The sequence below is a fragment of the Rhamphochromis sp. 'chilingali' genome (genome assembly GCF_963969265.1).
Source record: "Rhamphochromis sp. 'chilingali' genome assembly, chromosome: 8".
NCBI lineage: Eukaryota > Metazoa > Chordata > Actinopteri > Cichliformes > Cichlidae > Rhamphochromis > Rhamphochromis sp. 'chilingali'.
Genome location: NC_137935.1, coordinates 8,124,195 through 8,145,881, shown reverse-complemented (window position 1 = coordinate 8,145,881; position 21,687 = coordinate 8,124,195). Strand labels below are relative to the sequence as shown.

Below are 21,687 nucleotides of genomic sequence, written 5' to 3'. Positions count from 1 at the left end.
AGTCTGTAAGACTCCTGTTTTATAATTTTCTTTTTTAATGCAAATGTTTCTTTGTCGAAATGTCAAGAGTGCACTTCCATATCAGGAGTACCTGACACATCCACAGAAGTGTTTAAAGCTACCACGTTGTGGGTTGGTAAGAGGCAAAAATGTATTAGATAGTTCATATATATGTAAGCAGATATATAAATGCTTTGACGTCATACCAAAGTACTTTAAGCAAAGTATGTAATTTTAACTTAGTTGTTTTGTTATTAATGTATGTTGATCTATGCTTGTCTTTTTATTTTGTATACTTCAAAATATAGAAATCACAGTGCTACTGTGAAATCATGCACAGAAATGTTAAGAAAATAAACTGCTTCTTTCTTACATAACGAATACCTTTATGTTTTGTTTTTTCTTTTCCTTTTGTTGGATCGTCATGTATCAGTGAATATACCACATCCAAAGAAAACTGTTTTCCAAGGAATACAGGAGGGTCTTGAGTTGTTTTTAGCCAAAAAGTCAGAGTTTATATTAAGACACTGTCATTAATAAAGGGAAACTGTACTATTGACCAAATGCAGAATTGCCCCTATATAGCGCTCTTACAATTTCTATTTAGAATTCATGTCAGTAATGTTAATGTGTGTAAACTGTTGACTAATAGTGTCATTGCACCAATTAACATGAGACAAACTGCTTCTTGGCGATTAGCATTAGTCCGTGAAGTTAATGTAATTTTCTGCATTGGCTTTCTCTATTTTCAGCTTGAACAAAGCTCAGAATAAATGGAAAACAAAAGCCAGAGGATACTCCTTTAAGCATTAACAAATACCAAGAATGTCATCTGACATGTCTAAAAAAAAAAAAAAGCTCCTTTATTGACACAAAAGGCGTGACTTATACTCACCGGACACTTTCACTTAGATTAGGTGCATCTTATTATCTTCTTATCTTATTATTTTAGCTTTGTGTCATGGTGTAACTCTGAATACTTTGGTTGTGAGGGGTGGAGTGGCCTTGATATGGCCTGCACCTCACTGGATATTTTTATCTTTGGACCAAAAGACAGCTTATCTGGCACAAACAACCATGCCGCGTTCAAAGTCACTTTAAATCATATTTCTTCCCTATTCTCATGCTCAGCTTAATCTTCAGCATGTGCCTTGTCCATGTCTAACAACACTGAGTTGCTAACAAGTGTACATAAGAATGCGTATGTCGGCCTCTGGTGGTAATCCGGAAGAGGTTACAGTAATTCCTAAACCTGTTTCAGCAGTGGAATAAAACTTATCTTCAATGTGTAAATATCTCGTTTATTTGTATCGACCGTTTTTGAAGTCGTTGTCCAATTCAAATCACAATAATAGAAACAACAACAACAAAAAAACAGCTTTCTGAAAGGTCATAAGTTCACATGATCCGAACCACTGATAAACTGAACCACTCCTGCAAGGACAGAGTAAATATATGGGTCATCAAGAGATAAACCAAACAATAAACGTTATGTGGAGCCATGCTTTGGTTAAGCAAATACTTACGTATCATAAAAAGCACTCGAGCGCATAGCTGCCAACAGATTGAAGAATACTGAAAAAAATCACGTGGGCTGCAAAGAAAAGCATAAACAGCAGTGCTTACGGGTACATCTGCATTATATCTAACTCTGTAACGTAATTCAACAGAGAAGCTGCTTATCAATCACGCATTGGTGTGCCGCTGGCCAGCTGTTATAACGTCATGAGTCCTTCCAATGCTTCCTCCCAAGTTTCGAAGTCGCACCGCCTCTCCGCTCCACCGAAACTTCAAGACTCACCTGTCAGACTTGAGAAGGACACGCAGGGAAGGAAGATTTCGTGGCTCGTCTGAAGAAAAGCTTTCCCAGAAGCTGTCTTGAGTAACGATGTGAAGTCACTGACTGGTGTTATTCAGGAACTGTTAATATACTTTGAGAATCTCAGCTGGGACGTTAATGTCACCGCGGTCAGCTTGTATTTATTACCATTAAAAGTTGAGGCGCATAGGCACTTCCGGGTTGGAAAGAATCTTGCCCAGGATCACCATGGTTGATATTCAGATGGAAATGTTGAAATCCCAAGATGAATTCGATGGAGCACCGGTTTCACGTGCTCATGGGGTGAGTAAATGGTATAAATATGTGAAATTCTGTTTAATGGCATTCTTATTTTGAATAATAGCGTTATTGGTCATGATATTTTATGAAATACTGTCTGTATGTTTAATCACCTTGTAATAAGTCCTCCAGCCCTCTCTGTGCGAATAGAAAGTAAAACAAAATGCTCCTTCTTTCCTGTATACTCTACTCTGTAATACTACTAAAATTATACTAACGTCTTATGTAGACGGACGAGTTAATTATGTATTTTCATACTGTGTGTATGAAGAGCAGGAATTAACAGCATGAAATGAAGGAGCCCACATGCTCCTCCTGTGTGCTTGAGGGTGTAACATGGCTTAGGATTCCAGTCATAATACAGACTCAATTCTTGAGCAACTTTGTTTTCACTCATTGATGTGAAAGTTTAGTTTAAAGGATCAAAAACCAGTTTTTGAAATCCAATGAAAAGTAGCTTCAAAACAAAAGTAATTCTATTCAAGTGCTTTTAAATGTGAGGAAAATATGACCCAAACTCACAGCTCAACACAGTATTGAGTCATCACTTCACTTCTTTATATTGTGCTTCCAAGGAACTGGATTTTCTTGTATTTCTTAACTGTCTCGAGCAGTACTTCTCCACATTTTCTGAAGGTCTTTCAAAGTATTCTTTGGACATTGGCTGCTTTTCCACTCATTTTCAATCCAGTCCTTCTGCCTAACTAATTTAAGAGATTTTTGGGGGGTTAACACTGACCTATGAATCATTCAAGCATAGAAAAGGCAACTAACTCAAGGGATGAACCAGTGTTTTCTCTACAGATAACATATTTAAAGACAACAACAATTTTAAACTGCATCTTGTGCTTCTAGCAGCCTGTCACTAAAACACACTCTATGAAAAATGCCAACAATAACACAGTTTAACAGGCATGAAATAGTACAAGGTGATTCTGAAAGAGCTGTTAACTGAAAACATGGAATATCTCAGCATGCTGTGCAGGGTGTCCTTATTAAATTGAGGAAACTGGGAAAGTGGAGGACAATCAAGAAACAGCAGGCATAAAAACTACCTACAGCAGATTATTATTATCTTAAAGTCACGTCCTTAAGAAATGAATACAGAAAAGTCCAATTTTGATCCACCATGCAATACTATCTGGAAACTGTCTTGCAGTGGCTTGATTTTTCAGCGTGACCGTTATCCCAAACACTCTGGTACCTGGATAGAAAACACACACACAATGGAATACTGTCAGTCATGGACTGGCCTCCCTGGAGTATGGACCTCACCATTATTAAAGCAGGGTAGGATTAAACAAAGGCAGCCAACATCCAAAGAATAGTCCTGAACATCCTTCAAGAAGCCTGGAGATCTATTCCTTTAAAGAAATGGGAAGAAAGCATCCTAAGAGAGTTGTGACAAAGATTTAAGGTGGCCATACCAAATATTGATTTTCAAGCTTTTACAAATTTGTAAAAACTCTGTTCTTCCCTTATGTACTCCATGTTCTTTCTATTCTTACTCATGTTTCAATAAATCACTGCACCTTTGTCCCATTTTCCTTGTAAAATTAAAAAAAGAGGGAGCTGGCTCAAGAATTGTGGTATCTTTTATAAATATCCCCAAATTTTTCACCCTCTAGGGGACATGTGTTACATATGGTGATGCCAACACGAATTCCAGTCCAACCGAAGCAGAGAGTCTCCTGCAACCCGTAAGCAGTTTTCACTAAAGTTGTGCTCTATTTATTTTAAACTATTATTTTATTCTCTATTACACAATGAGAACTACATATTTTTGAGTATGACCTTTCTATTTTTTGAGCAGAAGACAAAAGCAACCGTAGAAGGAAAAGAAACCTCTCACTTTCCCTTCTTGACTTCCATATTTAGTGAAGGAAGTGAGCAAAGTGATGATGCCATCTTTTTTTGTGTCCTGCTAGAGAAATGGTACTAATGGAGTGCAGACATCTTCATGTGATGTAGAGTCTCAAAAATCTGGAAAGGTATGAAAGGGGCTTTTGTTTTTCTTGGGTATTACCTCTTGTGGTTTGGAATAAAGAGGCATTATTTTTTGGTATTTGTCCCAGTTTTTTATGTTTTCATCTTAATTTAATTAAAATGAATTTTGATCTTTTGTTTTTTTATGTGAATGACTGAAAAAATGAATATGTGTATTCTGAATTGGTGCGTGTTGGGAAAAGGTTTGAGTGCCTGTATATTAACTGACTAGAAATCTAAGTTAATGACAAACCTGCTGCCTTGTAAAGTGTATTCCATTTCATTATTTATATTATGTTCTAGGACTGCACTAAGCGTGGGATAAAGAAAGAGCTGAATGAGAAAGTCTTCTGGGAAATTAGATTATGGATGGTCATAATATTCATCCTCATTGTCATCATTGCAGTGATTTTTACTTCACTGGCTATATGTGCAGGTAAGGTTATGTTTTTTTACTTGTTAGTGCTACGTTGTGGCGCATTCATTAAGATGGAAATGAATGAAATTTAAAAAAAATATAATTTATGTTATGTGAAAGCATGAATATTGCAGGGAGCTACAATGCAGCATTTTTAACTATTCGAATTTTTCACTCACTGATTTCTCTTTGGGCAGCGATCCATCAGGATGAGGATGACATATTTGACCCTTCATCGTTTACAGTCATTCAGAATTTCCGTGGGAGCTTCCAGATGCCAAACCAGGTCTTCACAGACGAACTCGCCACCAATTCCTCCAATAAAAGCCAAACACTGGCTACAGAACTAGGAACAAAGGTTGGACCACTTATAACTTATATTTTATAAACGATGTACTTGATCTGTTCGTGTTAGCTGGTTGTATTTAGAACTTGCTACATACTCTGTATGGACAAAATCACTGGGCCATCTACAGATGACACCTGCTCGGCTATGGAAACCTATACTGTGATGATCCTGGAGTGCAGTTTTTGATTTAATGTTAAGGTCAAGGAAGGTTTTGGAACTTTGCATTTAGTCAGAAGAACATCGGCGCCTCAGCAGTCGGTGACCCTACTCTGCAACGTTACCACCGGTATCTGTGGTCTACCCCTCTGTGGCTGAGTTGCGGTTCCTAAAAACTGTTTTAAGAAGTAAATTATGGATGGTCACTCTAAGTGGTATTAACTACGTTAATACCACTTAGAGTTAAATGTGGAAATTAAACTTTAAGAGTTAAGGGAGGGGAATAAATTTCACAAACTGGCTTGTTGCAACTGCATCCTATTACAGCACTACGCTTTTTAGAACAACTCATTGTTTTACAAATATCTGTAAAGGCAGACTCTCAAGTGCTGGATTTTTCTGCACTTGTGGCAATGAGACTGAAAACACCTAAATTCAAAGATTAGGAGATCTGGCCCAATTCGTTTGTCCTTATAGTGAATGTACAAAATATCTTTTACAGTGGCTATATTAGATTTACTGGCAAACAGTGTAGCATTGGCTTTTGCAACCATGGTGCTTAGCTGGTGTATACACGGCGCAGTCCACGTGCCCTTGTTATATAAGGCAATTCAAGGATAGTTAATAGCTACGTTGTAAAAGAGGGTAATGTCATAGAAGATGTGCCGATGTCTGCACACTGATAGTAGCAAAATGAGCCAAAGTTTCATGGTATTCAGCTCAGTAGTTTTCTGTGCAATCCACCTGCAATGCACCAAAGAAACGAAACAGATGAATGACAACATTCCAGTTCAGGTTACAGCATGTTTTTAAGATAAACACAGTGATTGTTATTGTTTCATTCACTATGAATAGTGGAGTAACGATCCCCCCCCCCACAGGCGCACACACACACACACACACACAAAAAAAGAAAGAGCAGTATTGTCCTGCAGGTTTTAGATCTCACCTTGGGTCAACACACCTGAATCACATAATTAGTTCGTTACCAGGCCTCTGGAGAACTTCAGGACATGTTCAGGAGGTAATTTAGCCATTTAAATCAGCTGTGTTGGTTCAAGGACACATCTAAAACCTGCAGGGACACCGGCCCTCGAGTTGGAGTTGCCCACCCCTGGTTTACACAAAACCCCAAAAACCTGTGTGTGCGCTTTATGCTTTCATCTTCTTCTGAAATTTTAATGTAAAAGCAATTAGCATTAAAATTGAGCTGAGAGAAAGGTAGGTAGGGGAGTGCCAGGCAAAACAATTTCCTGCTAATGCTTTCTCTTGCATGCTTTGTTCTGCCCCACCCAGCTCTCTGACCTCTTCAAAACCTCATATGCACTGGGGCGATACTTCATCAACGCAGAGATACGCGCTTTCAGGTAAATACGCGTCACACTCAGAATTTATGAACTGTGTATTTCGGTGAAACCACTGAATTTTGTGCGTTAAACTTCAGAAATGTTTAATCCTCCCCCGCAGGAACGGTTCAGTCATTGCTGACTACAAGCTGACATTTCACATGCCTGAAGAGGAGAAGGATCAGCTGAGGAATTTTACTCTGAGCAGGGAGATGGTGTACAACGTGTTCAGACAGTTTCTTTATGACCAGGAATCTGAATCGGACCCAATGTTCATTGACCCAGCTTCCCTAAAAATGGTTTTAGGAAACTGAGGACAAGAAGTTTACAGCGAGACCAGAAAACCAGTTCTTGGTTTCTTTTTAGTTTTTATGAGCCACTAAACATCCGTGATGTCACGTCGATGTCATTGTTTTCTCATGAGTCTGCATATGAGACGTCTTTACCACAGGAGGCTACATGACCATTGTTGCGCCACCCCGCAAGTAATGGTAGTCATGTGTGTGTTTGTGTGTGGGATATTTTTTTAAGGTTAAAATATAACCTATAGTCAAACTCACAAAAAATGGAAAACAAACACAAAAAACATATTTTTATTGAAAGAAATACATTGAGATATTGTACTTAAGATTTCACTGTGTTTTACTGTTCATAGTTTACTGCATTTACATGTCAGTTCTTTAAGTTCCTCGACTCTCACTGTGATATTTGTACATAAGAAAACTGGTGTATATTTGTAATGGAAGTATTGAATTTATCTGTGCTGTTATTTTTGGGCTTTGCGACTTCATTTGCAAAGCCCTAAAACACAATTCAATCAACAGTTTAATAGGAAATGAACAGGAAAATGAGTCATTTGCTTATTATTACATAAAGGCTGCGCATCCCTTATAAACTGTGCACTCTATACACAAATTGTTTTGTGTACTATAGCACGAGAACAGTTTTATTGGGCAAGCAAATAGTTGGGACCCTGTTTTCCCCTTCACTGTTTGTTTTGGTAGTTGAACACTAGGGGGAGCATTTTCCACCGGACAGTTGAGGGATTTTGTCTCTCTCTTGATTCCTTTCTCTGGCTCAGTTTGCAGAGAACGGGAATTCACATTGTAAATACTACAGAGCAGGGAGCAGGTTATTGCAACGGTTTTGGCAACAGTTTATGTTGTATGTTTTTAATTTATTTTTTGGCTACTGTGTCAGTGATTATGTCTGTATGTCTAAGATGACAGCTGTAATAAATGTTTGTATTTCCAAGGATAGTTGCTCCACACCAGACATTCAGTTCTCTTCACTTTAACTTGTTGAATTTCCAAGAATGTGTTTCCCAAATAAAGATATTACAGTCATTCCTTTAAAAGGCTAACCCCTTTTTACAACTGATGCAATAATGCAAATACTTATATGTGATTTAACAACTGTGGTGTTGCTTCCATGGAACTTACATTGCATCATTTACACAGCTGCACATTTCACTAAAACAAATTTTACGTCAGCAATTTTCTCAAACGACAAAAGAGACTTCCCGAGAAAAGGAAGTATTATGTATTACACGAATTACTAATAACACTATATGGAAAGAAATGCTGAGTTTTATTTCTTGTTCTTCTTTTTCCTAGCGGGGAAATACAGTTTTACATGTTCACAAACAGCCATCCTGCATGACAGTCACATGGTGGTCAAAAGGTTAAGTTTAAACAGCAGCGCATCTGTGGGATCCAAAACATTTCAACAGCTGGACATAAAACCACACCGCCCTGTTTGCTCTTTGAAATTCCCAAATATTGCAGATATTGGCACATTTTTGTTGAGACGGAATTTATTGATCCAGACTGGACAACTTTGCTCTGTGCTGTATTTAGAGTCGCGGAGGGGATTTTTTTTCTCTAAGTAAACATTTTACTAAATATGCTGGCAGCAGTGATAGCTCATGGGCACCATTCTGGCTGTCTATGTCTAACAGGTAGCAACTGCATGTCTTGCTTGTAGTAAAGGAGCTTTTTCTTCTGAATGCTATTTTAAGAATCAGTAATCATCCAAAGCCAGATTTACTCTAACAGGCACGCTGAGCTTTGATAGCCTTGTTTTGTTTTTTACTTCATGGTAGATCAGAGACCAGTCACAGAGTTCAGTGACAGGTCAACAGTGCTCGAAGAACGCGTATAATGTGTGTGCAACATTTTTCTGTATTCTTAAAAACTCAGATCATGCTGAGATTAAATTCACATGGAAAATGCATCATTATTAAACTTATGCTTGAAGAAGTCTAGCTGACTGATGATTAAAAATATCAGTCTTGGCAAAGGCAGCTCCTTTTTGCTCGCCATTGTTAGAAATGCAAGCACAATTAGCCTATAAGCGTCAAACACTGGGGTGGCAGAAAGCCATAGAAATGACAAGATTTGATTATTCACGACTTGTAGGAGAAAATCCCAAAATCAAAGTTATTAGGAGTCAGGAAAACGTACATTCATATGCATACATATTTGGCATAAATAATACCAAACTTTGGGACGGGACAGGCTTGACTGACAGACACCTAAATAGAGAGAGTTACAGTAATCAAGACGTGAGGAAATAAAGGCGTCGATAAGGTTTCCAGATCTTTAGATGACAAGATAGATAACATATATTTTTATTATAGGCTTTTAGTAACACAGTACCTAAAGATACAATTTCAAATCATTTTTTGCTAAATTTTCTGATATATGTAGACACAACATGGGTTCATCCCTAGTATTTGGTGCTTTATTTAATACTTGAATTATTGATAGATGGCCGTCAAATGGCTTAACGAACCAAAAACAAACCCATTCTCCGAAAGTTATGCTCTATGCTTTCTCTGAAAGTGACCCCTGCAGGAAGTTCCTTTGTGCCAATGGAAACTAGTTCAATCAAAGAGCACACACTTTGCCCTGACGTTTTAGCGAGATTCTCTGCTTATCCTATTAAAGGGTTATGTCTCCTTTTAGTTGCCTCAAGACACATAAAGCTTAAGGAGGTTGTTGTTACTCAGAGCTCAGAGTAGGTGCTACACTTTCCTCTGTGGATTCACTTTTATCAGCAGCTCTCTACGGGTTTTTGGACAAAAGTCCCAATCATCTGGAGTGAAAATGGGTGCCCACGGCTCCAACCTGGATGATATCCTGGAGGAGGACATGCACCACTGGTACACAAAGTTCATGAGGGAATCTCCTTCGGGGCTCATCACGCTCTTTGAGCTGAAGACAATGCTCGAAATGAAAGGTATGACAGAGGAGGCCAGCAGTTATGTGGACCAGGTCTTCGTCACCTTTGACATGGATGGGGTATGAAAACATTTAATATTGGAGGATATGAACTGGGTGGAAGAAACACATGAAGAATACCAGGAAACTTGAAGTATAGAGTAATGCAGATCAGGGGGGACCAGTTTTGCAAATAGTTCAATGGTGTCTTTATCAGTATGTAATACTGTAGAATGCATCAATTATTATGAAGATCTCAGATTTTCTTTTCTACAAGAGTTCAAAAGAAAATACATTTTATGCTCTGAATCATTTAGTTTGTTCCAACTTAAAGGATAAAAAGTTATAAGTATTAAATTTAGTGTCTCTAAATATCTGATATAGCTTAGTTTGAAATTAGCTGCACTTGTAGCCCTTGTTTGCAAAGATAAAAAACTTAATTATTTAATTCAGAATTTGGTAATTATTCTTTGAAGTAAACAAGTTTTGCTTTTTCAGTAAATGATCTGAGATTTACACTCCTTTCCCTTTTTTATTTTACAGGATGGCTACATAGACTTTGTTGAATATATTGCAGGCATTAGTTTATTATTGAAAGGAGAAATAAATCAGAAGCTAAAGTGGTACTTCAAGCTCTTTGATCAGGATGGAAATGGAAAAATTGACAAGGATGAACTGGAAACTATATTTAAGGTAGAGTATGCCTTCTCTGAAATCTTCCTAATCAGATTTCTGCATCCAAAGTAGTGAGCTTCTCAGAATTCTCTGAATGGTGCCTTGAAGATTAACTCTGGAAGCGCACATAAGTAGCCACAGCACCTAAATCCAACGGCTTCCTAATTCACCTCTGTTTTCAATTTGGCTGATTCTTAACTCCTGACTAAAGCCATACAATGATCACCTTGTTTACATGACTCTCTTTTAGGCCATTCAAGACATCACCAGAAGCTACAACATCCCTCCAGAAGAGATTGTGCATCTTATATATGAGAAGATTGATGTCAACGGAGAAGGTAACAAACGCATGATTGTGTATAAAGGGTATCAAGAATGAAACCAGTGATAAAAGGCTTTTGTCACCGTGACCAGAGTGAAATGAATACAAAGCATGAGTAAACATTCTGATAGTTGTGAAATGTTCTGCTTTGTGATTTATTTCCATAAAATCACAGCTTTAAATGCACAGAGTGCCACTTCTCTCTCTCTCAGGTGAGCTGACGCTGGAAGAGTTCATCAGTGGAGCAAGGGAGCACCCTGACATCATGGATATGCTCACTAAGATGATGGATCTAACTCATGTCTTGGAAATTATTGTCAAGGGTCAACGGAGGAAAGCTCTGAACTGAGTCAGTAAACAACAAGCCGAAGAACTGACATCACCCAGACTTTAAAGACTGTATGGACTTGACGATGCACAGAGTCCCACCTCAGACTGCAAAAACCCAAACTGACAGAGCAGGAACACACAAATATCTCTCTGCATATCACCAGATAACATGCAGAATGAAGCAACAGAATGAAGCAGATAACTTCCTCAACTCTGTTAACCTGTATGTGCCCTCAGAGTCATTGTACAGTTTACTTTTTAATTTTTTTAAAAACACTTTACCAATTGTGGCGAGGCTTGGTGAAAAAAAGAAGAAGTAAAACTGCTTTTAGGGTCTCATCATGGGCCCAGCAGAGTGTGCAAAGTAAGGTTAAAAGAATCACTTTTATTTAATTTATAAGGAGCTAATTTCTGACTAATGATTCTAAAGACTCCTAAAACAAATGGTCAGTTTCTGAATAGTTACAGCATAAACAGAGTATTGGGGTATTTACAGTCTAGTCTACAACACTCGCAGGGACTGTTGGTAGTTTTGTGTTGACGAGTTTGTAAAATCTGAAAGAAAAGTCCATTATTGGTTAAAAACACTAATGGACACTAAAATATTTGTGATTATGTACAAAAAATACGAAGTTTTAAAATATCTTCCAATTAAGGTTGCCTTAAAATCAGTACATTTGTTTATTTTTTTAATAACCCCCTACACTAGCAAAGGATTCTTTGGTTTTTACCAAAGATCCAGGCATAGACATGACAGATTCCATTTTGCAAAACCTGCAATAATTTCCTTTAATCAATGAAGTAACTTTAAGAGTAACATGCAAAGTTTACCACATTGTTGTTGCGTCAACCAGCTTCAAATAGAGAATTAGGAAAATAGATAAAAATAAGATATATAGATTAGAAAAGCTAAAAACTGAGGAAACAAACAAGCACAGTTATTTAATAAGATGCAGCATTTAGAGGTATTGTTTCATTTTTACTGCTTGACAACTGAACCAGCTCAAGGATGCCACCTTGTGAGAAAAAGATGAAGAACTAGTGCATGTTAGTGTGGTGAGACTGATGGTGTAATTCAGCAATGCCAGCTGTTGTATCACTCACATTTCAAAATAAAATGAAAAGAAAGCCAAATGCTGATTATTTGAATATCCTGATTATTATTTATTAAAAAGAGTATTCTTTTTTTTTTTTTTAATCCCACCTGATAACCTAAAGTTATAGTATGCTTTCAACATTGATTTATCTTTGTGAGAGAACCAAAACACATGTTCAGGCACCACACTCAATTCTGCCAACTGGCTGCAAAGCTTTCAGTTCCACTTGAGCAGGAAAAACCCAGAATCTGTGGAATATATTTAGCAATCATGCAGTTTCTAAGGGGAACCAGGCCCTAACAGAACCATTTATTCTTGCATTCCTTCATTTTAAATCAACAGAAAGCTAGATTTTGTTTTTAAGATGTATTAGTCTTTGTGTTTCACAGAAACTATTGGGAAAGAAACAGAAAAGTAATGGTTTAAAGCCTCTAAAACAGCCTTCAGAACCATACCAGAATAATCCAGGGTTCTTTATTTTGGGCCTATTGTACCTTCATAAACTCATTTTGTACTTGGAAATCAAAGCATGACATTCCTTTATACTTTCAACATTAATCATTAACCACACAGAGCATTAGCAGGTTCATTTCAGTACACACTGCCCCCACTATTTTGAACTGGGTGGTGTAAATCAAATAAAGATAAGGGTTTGACTCCACATAACTCTCGGCCTCTTTCTAAATGTATCGGATGATGCAGTTACACAACTGCACTGTTCAACCCACCTTGGTTCATCATATAAACTCGCATCTCACAGTGCTGCAGTGCACACTGCTTCCACTTGTTTGCCACGACAGCAAGTAAACAACTGACCACATCCAGCGGGAACCATGCAGTCTGCCGACGCCAAATTCAAGAGAAACAGCCTGTTCCTGGCTCTGAGACGATACAGCTCAGCCGTCAGTGAAATGGAGCAGACCATTCTTCTGCCAAGCCTGCTGAGAGACATGCCCTCAGACGAGGTGTGGGACTGTGAAGCTGCAGAAGAGACCTGCAAAGACCTGTTCAGCAACTACTTGATGCTCAAAGCCATACGGACCACAGTGGAGAGTGGCCTAATTCGCCTGGACGATCACAAGGCCAAAAACAACATAGCACTAAACAAGACCCTGGAGCCTCTCTTGGACACAGATCCTGAAGCCCTCTTCCACTTCCACGTGAGAGGACTGTTTTCTGTGATGAGTGACCTCACCAAGAAGACGCAGACTCTCACTGAGAAATACATGGACATTATTGGGATAGCAAATTAGTCACAAAACCTAAGATATGTGGACATCTGTTTTTAAGAGAGTCATCTAAGACACCCAACCATTGCAAATGTCTGAAATGTTTACATTCAGTGACCCCAGACAAACCTAATGAATAAGGAATAAATATACATTGTCAAAATTAATCAATTGTGTCTCTTAATTTGCTTTTGTAATGATCTCTTTTTAAATTTCGTGATAAATATTTTTGGTCATATCGCCCTGCTCTAATCCCTTTTATATAAACAAACACCACAAGAAAGATGACCTGTTAAAGAATATCAGAGTTTCCTACGTTTGTAAAGAATTCAACTTTTTGTTTTCACTTATAAAGTCAGTCACAAAATTGAGTTTGTGGGTTGAGTTTATTCTTTTTATTTACATATCTATATTTCAAACAATATATGACAGAATGCTCTCACAAAAAGGCTGCTCAACACAGGCGGCAACTGTGAATGTTTCCTCTCTCCGCAGCCACTGATGCTTAGCGCACAGGATGGAAAGGCTCAACAATCTCAGCAAAGGTCTTTTGCTCTGGTAAGATAAAAGAAACCAAAAGCAACAATTTGATTACAAACATACATGACCCAACGTTTCATAAGATTTAATCGGAGTAAATGTCCTACAGCACTGCACAGTCTAATTTCTTCCCCCGTGGCATTTCTCAATCAAAACAATAACATCAAGCCTAGTTTGATGGCACCGGAAAGTAGTGTGGGATCATGGGAGCTGTAACTATCAGCATCAATGCTACTGAAAATCTGATGTGACTCAGAAAGAAGCCATTTTCACAGGCGAGGTAATCTTTACTTTTTGTTACATTTATTTAATTTGCAATAAATTTGCATCACCCCGTAACATTACTGTATGGATAAGCTTGGTGGCCATCAAATATAAAGTTGATTTTCCACTGACAGGTGACTGAAATATTAGAAATAAGATTATGGATTTCTCAAGCTTTGAACATTTTGAACACATTTCAATTATGTAGATACACATTCTAAAGGTACAGCATTATTTTTCTTGCTTTCAGGCAATCTGGGATTTGAATTTGTAACAGGGTACATATTACATACTTAAACGCTAAAGAAACTATTTCACAACTACACTGCACAGGATTTAACATCATCCAAAGACAACAAACAAACAAAAAATAATCCGATGTGGTGTGTGCATAAACATAATTCCCACCTGTGTGGTGCTGAGCCTGTTCTGTGTTGGTGTTTTTTGAAAACAAGGACATGTATGAAAATAGATTATTATGTATAATTTAATTTGAAAGAAAATCATGAAAGCTACATCAGCTGAAGAACGGTGAATGGTGGCCCACTCACAAAGCACAAATTCTGCATTGGCTGTGGCTGTACTACTAATCGGGAGGTTGGTGGTTTGATCCCTGATTCTTCGGCTCTGAATGTCAAAGTATCCTTGGGCGAGAAACTTGCCTTCTGATGCATCCACTTAAGTGTGTGTGAATGTTAGTTTAAAAGCTCTTTTTTCAATGAAAAAAAAGGGTTTCATATAATAAAGAATAGGTAGTGTTGGGCTCTTGTGTCTTCGGTTAGAGCAAAGACATAAAAATGAACTTACCCTTTGGTACAAATTTTTCCGGGTGGAGTTTGATATACTCATTCATGTCTCGATCGAGTCTAGCATAAGTATAATTTTCATATTTGGTAACATGGTAGCCAATGAACCAGCCAATGGTTGCCAGCAGAAACTGTCGATGAACACCTTAAAGAGAAAACATGGAAAACGATGCAACATTTATTGATCAGATATAACTAGCATACAGCAAACTAAAGTAGATATATTTGCAAGATACTTCAAAGCACAATAATAAAATCTTACTGTGGTTATGAGAAACCAAAAGCTTGCACATTATAAGGTTTTCTCTTAAAAAAATAGGATTGCAAAAAATGCAAACAAAAGCAAATTGAATTAATAGGTGGAGGCTTACACTTTAGCTTACTGCACCTAGCTTTTTGACAGCGCATTTTATATCAACACTTCATTGCTAGATATTACCAAAACAAAGACGACAGGAAACACAAAACAAAACCCAATGTGGCACAACCAATGTTAATACTACTTTCTTTTTCAGATAGGGAGAAACAATAACGACAAAATTTAACGCTAGACTTCTTTAAAAAAAATTAACAAACGAACATTTAGTTTTCAGTTTTGTTTATTTTGTTTAGTTAGATTTCAGAATCAGAATACTTTATTAATCCCCAAGGAAATTATGCATGTATTTTTGTTCAATTTAAAACTTTATTTTAATCATCCTCTGTGTCATGTGCTGGATAATGAAAGATCTTGTTTTTATGGTGTCCAAATTTCTTAACTGTTTTTGATATTTATCGCTATTTTAATGCTAAAGGAAACGTAAATACGCTGCGACCACTGTGGACAGCTCACAACCAGTTACTAATCTGAGAGAACATTTATTTACTAAATACTCGGATTTCTTTTTTAAAATTAAGTGTTTCATATGCTTGAAAGGAAAGCGTCCGTTCGTGCACCAGTCTGAAAGACAGGTAAAATGCTAACCTGATTTCACTGGCGGCCTGTGGTTGATTGCGTTGTGCAGCACGGCGGAGACCCAGCCTACACCCGCCAGCCACGGTGAATTCCTGTTCACGAGCCCCGGAGGAGGCAGAGACTTCCCCTCTTCTGGAATAAAGCCCATGGCGAGAAATGTGCCCCTTAGTTCAGACCTTATTTAATAATTTCCGAGATACCTACTACTACTATTCATCGGCTATCACCTCTCGTAGGAAGTCAAGGGCACGGCGTGCAACCGAACTACTGGTCCGGGCGCAACCAACGACTAGCGCTTGAGTTCCGCATTATTTGTTTCCTAGCAACAAAAGCCCATGAGTCACAGTAGGCCAAAGTCTTTGTAAATAAAATGTGCCACATAGTTAATATTACAGTTCAGTCCGCTTCAAAATATTTACTACATTAATGTGTACGTTAGCATCATATATAGAAATATCATAAAATACATCTTAATGGGAAAATAGATTAATGGAATCAGAAAAACAAAAGAGAAAAAATTAAACAATAATAAAAAACAACATAGTCCGTATTCAGCTTAAGGTAATAACCGAGGAGGACACGTGCTTTTAATATACTAATGTTGTAGAAACTGCAAAACTCTGTAGCTTTGTACTTTCACTCTTTTGTTTATCATTGCTCTGTGTGAGTTTCCCTGTTAGAATTATAATCTATAAAACTGCAGTGTCCACGTAGTATAAATACTAGAAGCTCTGTAGAATGGAACAAAATTGCAGCATGAGAGAGAGAGATCAAAAATATTAATATCTAAAATTCCCTCCGAGTTTCTTTCCCATGAATTCTGCTGCATCCACCCAGAACGACCAGTGGAAAAATAGAAAAATGCTTTCCTTTCCAGCCCACGGATGTCTGCATCCGTTTGAATGTTTGAAGCTTCACTGGGAAAAGACACACTCCATCAAGTACTTTTCTGAATGCAGTGAGTACATGTAACGCGTTACTTTGCATGTGAACTGATGACATCATTGAGGGCAGCCCCCCCCCCTCCCTCATCGTCTCTCTATCAGACGGGCTGCTGCTGCTGAGCTCCTGAGGATACACAGCCCTGCCCAGCAGCGGCTTTGCCCATTTGAAGAGGTGACCTATGCATGCCAAGTAGTTCTAAGTCCGGGGATATCCCCGTGTTTTTGGTAAGTATGAATTATCTCTTGACTCGGTGCGGAGGGCAGACTTTGATTTTTTTTCCTTGCTGCATCTGCAGATAAAATGGCCAGAATCACACGCTGTAGCCGCTAGTTGCTACCGTTGCTAGCTTCGACCGAATGGCTTTCAACTCAGATTAAAAATGAAGGATAATTAGCCAGAAGTATAAAGCTACTTCAGATTACGAAATGTGCGAGATGCTGCAGTTTTTTTTCCTTACCTTTCAGGGCATAAGATGTTGGTGAAGATGTGATTGCGACACGGAAAGAAGTGTTTCAAATCACTACAAGAAAGGGTTAAATTATTCCTTCAAAATCTTCTTCTCTGTACCAGCATTGTCAACCAGAGATTCACATCTTCCTGCAAGCAACAGTTTGTTTCCTTAAAATGTTGTTTTTACAGCGATATGTTCGGTTCCTCCGCACGTAAAGGCCCGGTTCTCCATTCTAGCGTAGGGGCACACATAGAAACGCATTGCAGAATTTAAACTTGTGCTATATTATCATTGTTTACATACATTTCAGATCACGCCCTGTTTTGTGGGCATCGACCAAAGTAACTCTTGCATCTTTGCGTTTTGTGCTTTGTGCAGGTTGTATTGTTTGAATCTCCATGTCTCCATGCAAGTGATGCACGGCCCCAAAAAACGGGAGCTAAAAAGAAAATAAAAGATATCAAATATCTAAAATGAGATCTTGTGGAGGAGTGAAACATAAATGTTTGCTATTTTCTTAAGTGCACTGTCTGAAACACATGTGTCATATGCTTACCAAAAATGCCAGTTTTCCTACAGTGATCTAAACTATTCCATTGAAATGAGACTGGACAAACTAAGCTTATATTTAATTGAGAAAGACACATTTTACGCTTTCCAGTGTAACATTTCACAGCTATTTTAGTGAATAAGTACCATGGCCAGCTGGTATAAGGAAACATCTAACAGAAGCTTTCAAGTGGCAAATTCTTAAAAACAATTAAAGTTGCAGATAACTTTAAAATGCTATCATCTGCAGCATAGTGGAAAAGTAAGATTCAGATAATCTGGAGGGGCAAGGTTAGCATTGAATGATGGTGATATGGTTCCATGCATGGGCTCAGGAAAACTTTCATTTACTGAGGCAAAGTGGAAAGCTGTTCTTTGGTCAGGCAAATCAAATTTTAAATTATCTTTTGAAGTCATAAGTCCCGTGACTTTTGGCCTAAACTGGACGTGGATCAGCCAGAATCTCGGGATTCTCAATAATACTTAGAGGCTTTGGTCCAGTATCTGCCATAACACTTTTTTTTTTTCTTTGGTCAGGGAATATGTTTCTTACTTCAGCAAGAAAATAACAAGCCACATTCTACACGTATAACACCATAGCTTTATAAAAGAGTCTGGGTGCTTAACTGGCCTGCATGTGGCCTGTGCACGACATCTAAAAATATGTACAACATTAATGAAATGAAAAGCATCTAACTCTTGAGCAGCTGAAATCGAAAATATAGCTCAATAGGAAAATATTTTGCTTTAAAAAGCTGCAGCAGGTATGCTCCTAAGTTCTCAGCTGCTTGCAGAATCTTGTTAAAGAGAGAGATGATCCTGCCACTGCCCTGTTTAAAATTTGTGTATTTACAGAAAAGCTATAAAGCTTCTTAGTTGTGTCATTTGATAGGTAGGCCCAGTTGTTTTCTGTGGAAATAGGATTATAGTTAGTGAAAAGGAAATGTCTCTCTGTGATACATTTTTTTCAGTGCAATTAGTGTCGGGTATAATTCCGCTAATGAGCACAATATGAATTCAGATCACACACTGAAGGGCACAGCTTACTCACCCAAGCTTATTCAGCTCAAATTTTACTTGTTGTCTGAGCCCTGATGGTTACACAACAGTTTTTAGTGTCATCAGCATCTTTGGTGTGTGTGTCTCATGACTTTATGTCTGTGGCTTGGAGCACATGGGGAAAAATGTTAGCAATTTTACAGTTATAGCGTTAGCGCTTCACCTCTGTCTTTTCTCCTTGTCTTTATTTTCTAGTTTAGTATGAGCATGGAAGATTATGACTACCTGTTCAAAATAGTTCTGATAGGAAATGCTGGAGTTGGGAAGACATGTCTCGTCCGGCGCTTTACTCAGGTTCGTATGCTGTCTGTGTGTCTGAGTCTGTAGCTATTGAATTACACAGTACAGAAGTGTTAAATTATAAGTTTTGCTTGTAATTGTAGGGCCTTTTCCCACCTGGACAAGGGGCTACTATTGGAGTAGATTTCATGATTAAGACTGTGGAAATCAAAGGGGAGAAGGTCAAGGTGCGCCAATGTTACATTTTTGTTTGCATTTATGTTTTGTAGCAGTTTGGACAGTTGCCTATATTCTTGACAATATTATGTTTTCCAGCTACAAATATGGGACACAGCTGGACAGGAGAGATTTCGCTCCATTACTCAGAGTTATTACCGTAGTGCCAACGCCCTCATTCTTACGTATGACATTACCTGTGAGGACTCCTTCAGGTGCCTTCCAGAGTGGCTGAGGGAGATCGAGCAGTATGCCAACAACCAAGTGGTGACTATATTAGTCGGTAAGAACTTTGTTTTGTACTTGAATAACTCATGCTTATCTTTGTCATCAGCATTGTTTGGTAAGATTTATTTATTTTTATTCTTGTCATTTTGAGAACGCAGTCTTCTCAAATGCATCCCACACATGCTCGCATGCACATATCCCTCCCCATTCTCATCTGTCTCATTAAACACCCACTACTGTTTAGTCAGACTGCAACAAGCCAGACTTGTGGTTTGTTTTTGTTTAGTTTTGTTTCCCCTGTTGTTGACAAATGGACATTGTATGTTTATTTTAGGTAATAAAATAGATCTGGCAGAGAAGAGAGAGGTCCTCAGGCAGAGGGCTGAAGACTTTGCCGAGGCTCAGAGCATGCTGTACCTGGAGACGTCAGCCAAAGAGTCTGACAACGTTGAGAAACTTTTTCTCGACCTGGCCTGCGAGCTCATTCGAGAGGCGAAGCAGAACAAGCTGGATAACAGTGACACTGCCCCGATGCCTGGAGAGGGTAAAACCATCAGTTACTTGAGCTGCTGCAACATCAATTAGAGAAAGCTCAGCCATGGGGCCGTTTTAACAGAGTAGCCATTGACTGTAGAGGTTAGATGACTGATCCCCAATGCCTCCGTCCCACTAAGATGGCATAAAGCCACATCTTAGTCTGGTCATTTCTAGTCCCATGCCTTTTTTAAGCTGTACAATGGAATTTATTACCTTAGTTTGGCCTTCCAGGACCGAGCATTTTAAGATGCTGCCATTATGGAGAACGTTTTTCCTCAGTGCAACAGGATGTAAAGTGTTTCCCTGATACAGCCGAGAATCTGAGTAAAGTTCAGTTTTATGATCCTCACGGTGAAATGGCAGGATTGTTGTTTTGGTTTTTTTTTCCTTTTGGGATTTTAGAATCCATTTTCATCAAATCAGTTTTCACCAGCAGTATTAAAATGAGTGAAAAGCTTTGCCAGGTATTTTGTTACAGATCCCACATAGTTTACAAAAGAATAATGAATCATTGGAGGTGATAGGTTAATGGTAACAATGTGTTTACATACAGTACATCTCATCGATTAACAGGTTTGATTAAATTGTAAACAAAAACGTTGCAAAAATGACCCTAAAATCTGTTGCACAATCGTTTATTGTCCACTGCAGTTTCTTCTGCTCTGAGATTTGTGTACAATTTGTGTAACTTTTATAATTTTACTTCTGAATCATTGTTTGCACCTGTTGTTACATACTGTGAAATATTAGTTCCCAATATATGATTTTTACCTGCTGCTAAAATGTGTTTGTCAAATAAAATAAACTGAAAAACACGTATAAATGCTACAGTATTCTGTGACGCCATTATTATTATTATTATTATTATTATTATTTTAGTATACTTGCAGTGCTTGTGATTAGTCCGTTTATTTAGTATGACGCAATTGGAAAGGCCATCATCAGCAGACTTTGTCAGCCGTTTATTTAAATTAGATTTTTTTTTTTTTGGTCATGTTTTTCTTACCCATAGGCGTAAATATTTCTGCCTCTGTTGTTGCTGCCTAGCCATGAAATTATTTGAAGGGTTATGTTAATGTAGTTTTGTATTACGTGTTGTATTTCATATGCTTTTATTGTAAAATTTTCTCAATTGTTCAGCATGGTTAACCATTTTTTTTGTAGTGTTTAAATTTATCTTTCCTATATTTGCCATAACTGTAAAGTACTGTATTGCACAATGCCATATACTGCACACTTATTTTTATTATAACATGTTGTCTTTTATTGTACAGTAGTACAATTTAGCACTTTGCTTTTATAATTTTGTATTTTTCCATAATCCCTTTGTAAAACTAGCGAGCATTTTGTTTTGCCTTTAACAGCAGTTGCTTATAACTAATCCCTTGCATCTTCCTGTGAAGTCTCTATGGGAAATACAAAGGAAACACCATTGGGATGTTGTGCTTCTTTTCCTTTATGTGTACAAAATGATCCCTGGAATATTCTGTATAACATTAAACCTCTAAATACTCTTAAGATGTGTTTTTATGTTGTTTTTCATGAACATTTTATTTTGAAAATTTCACCGGAAGGTTGGTGGACCAGTGCAGGGAGAAACCGACAGCTAGCTAAAACAACAGGTTGTAGTAGTTACTGCAACGTTT

At 37.9% G+C, this 21,687-nt stretch overlaps 5 protein-coding genes across 6 annotated transcripts; 4 read left to right on the top strand and 1 right to left on the bottom strand.

Moving 5' to 3' along the window:
* The first annotated feature begins 1,781 nt into the window (after positions 1-1,781).
* On the top strand, positions 1,782-7,747 carry c15h3orf52 (chromosome 15 C3orf52 homolog). The gene is made up of 7 exons (XM_080888273.1): positions 1,782-2,122; positions 3,748-3,819; positions 4,048-4,110; positions 4,409-4,541; positions 4,721-4,881; positions 6,325-6,395; positions 6,496-7,747. Exons 1-7 carry the CDS (start codon positions 2,048-2,050, stop codon positions 6,686-6,688), a joined length of 768 nt encoding a protein of 255 aa, XP_080744399.1. The 5' UTR covers positions 1,782-2,047; the 3' UTR covers positions 6,689-7,747.
* A 1,737-nt stretch (positions 7,748-9,484) lies between these two features.
* Positions 9,485-10,944, top strand: guca1c (guanylate cyclase activator 1C; the record flags this gene model as incomplete). The annotated part of the gene is made up of 4 exons (XM_080890127.1): positions 9,485-9,679; positions 10,142-10,291; positions 10,524-10,611; positions 10,808-10,944. 4 exons carry the CDS (start codon positions 9,485-9,487, stop codon positions 10,942-10,944), a joined length of 570 nt encoding a protein of 189 aa, XP_080746253.1.
* Positions 10,945-12,855: 1,911 nt separating this feature from the next.
* On the top strand, positions 12,856-13,504 carry thrsp (thyroid hormone responsive; the record flags this gene model as incomplete). Its single annotated transcript, XM_080889035.1, has 1 exon — positions 12,856-13,504. The coding sequence occupies one exon, from the start codon at positions 12,856-12,858 to the stop codon at positions 13,273-13,275; it is 420 nt and encodes a 139-aa protein (XP_080745161.1). The 3' UTR covers positions 13,276-13,504.
* Positions 13,505-13,618: 114 nt separating this feature from the next.
* ndufc2 (NADH:ubiquinone oxidoreductase subunit C2) lies at positions 13,619-16,093 on the bottom strand. The gene is made up of 3 exons (XM_080889036.1): positions 15,826-16,093; positions 14,863-15,006; positions 13,619-13,806 (listed from the first exon to the last, which is right to left on the bottom strand). Exons 1-3 carry the CDS (start codon positions 15,962-15,964, stop codon positions 13,757-13,759), a joined length of 333 nt encoding a protein of 110 aa, XP_080745162.1. The 5' UTR covers positions 15,965-16,093; the 3' UTR covers positions 13,619-13,756.
* A 735-nt stretch (positions 16,094-16,828) lies between these two features.
* rab30 (RAB30, member RAS oncogene family) lies at positions 16,829-21,561 on the top strand. 2 transcript variants are annotated; one of them, XM_080889033.1, is made up of 5 exons: positions 16,829-16,985; positions 19,016-19,114; positions 19,204-19,287; positions 19,376-19,559; positions 19,839-21,561. In XM_080889033.1, the coding sequence occupies exons 1-5, from the start codon at positions 16,944-16,946 to the stop codon at positions 20,087-20,089; spliced, it is 660 nt and encodes a 219-aa protein (XP_080745159.1). In that variant the 5' UTR covers positions 16,829-16,943; the 3' UTR covers positions 20,090-21,561. The 2 variants fall into 2 exon arrangements, with proteins under 2 accessions (XP_080745159.1, XP_080745160.1); XM_080889034.1 differs by having other exon boundaries at positions 16,855-16,985; positions 19,021-19,114.
* Positions 21,562-21,687: the final 126 nt, after the last annotated feature.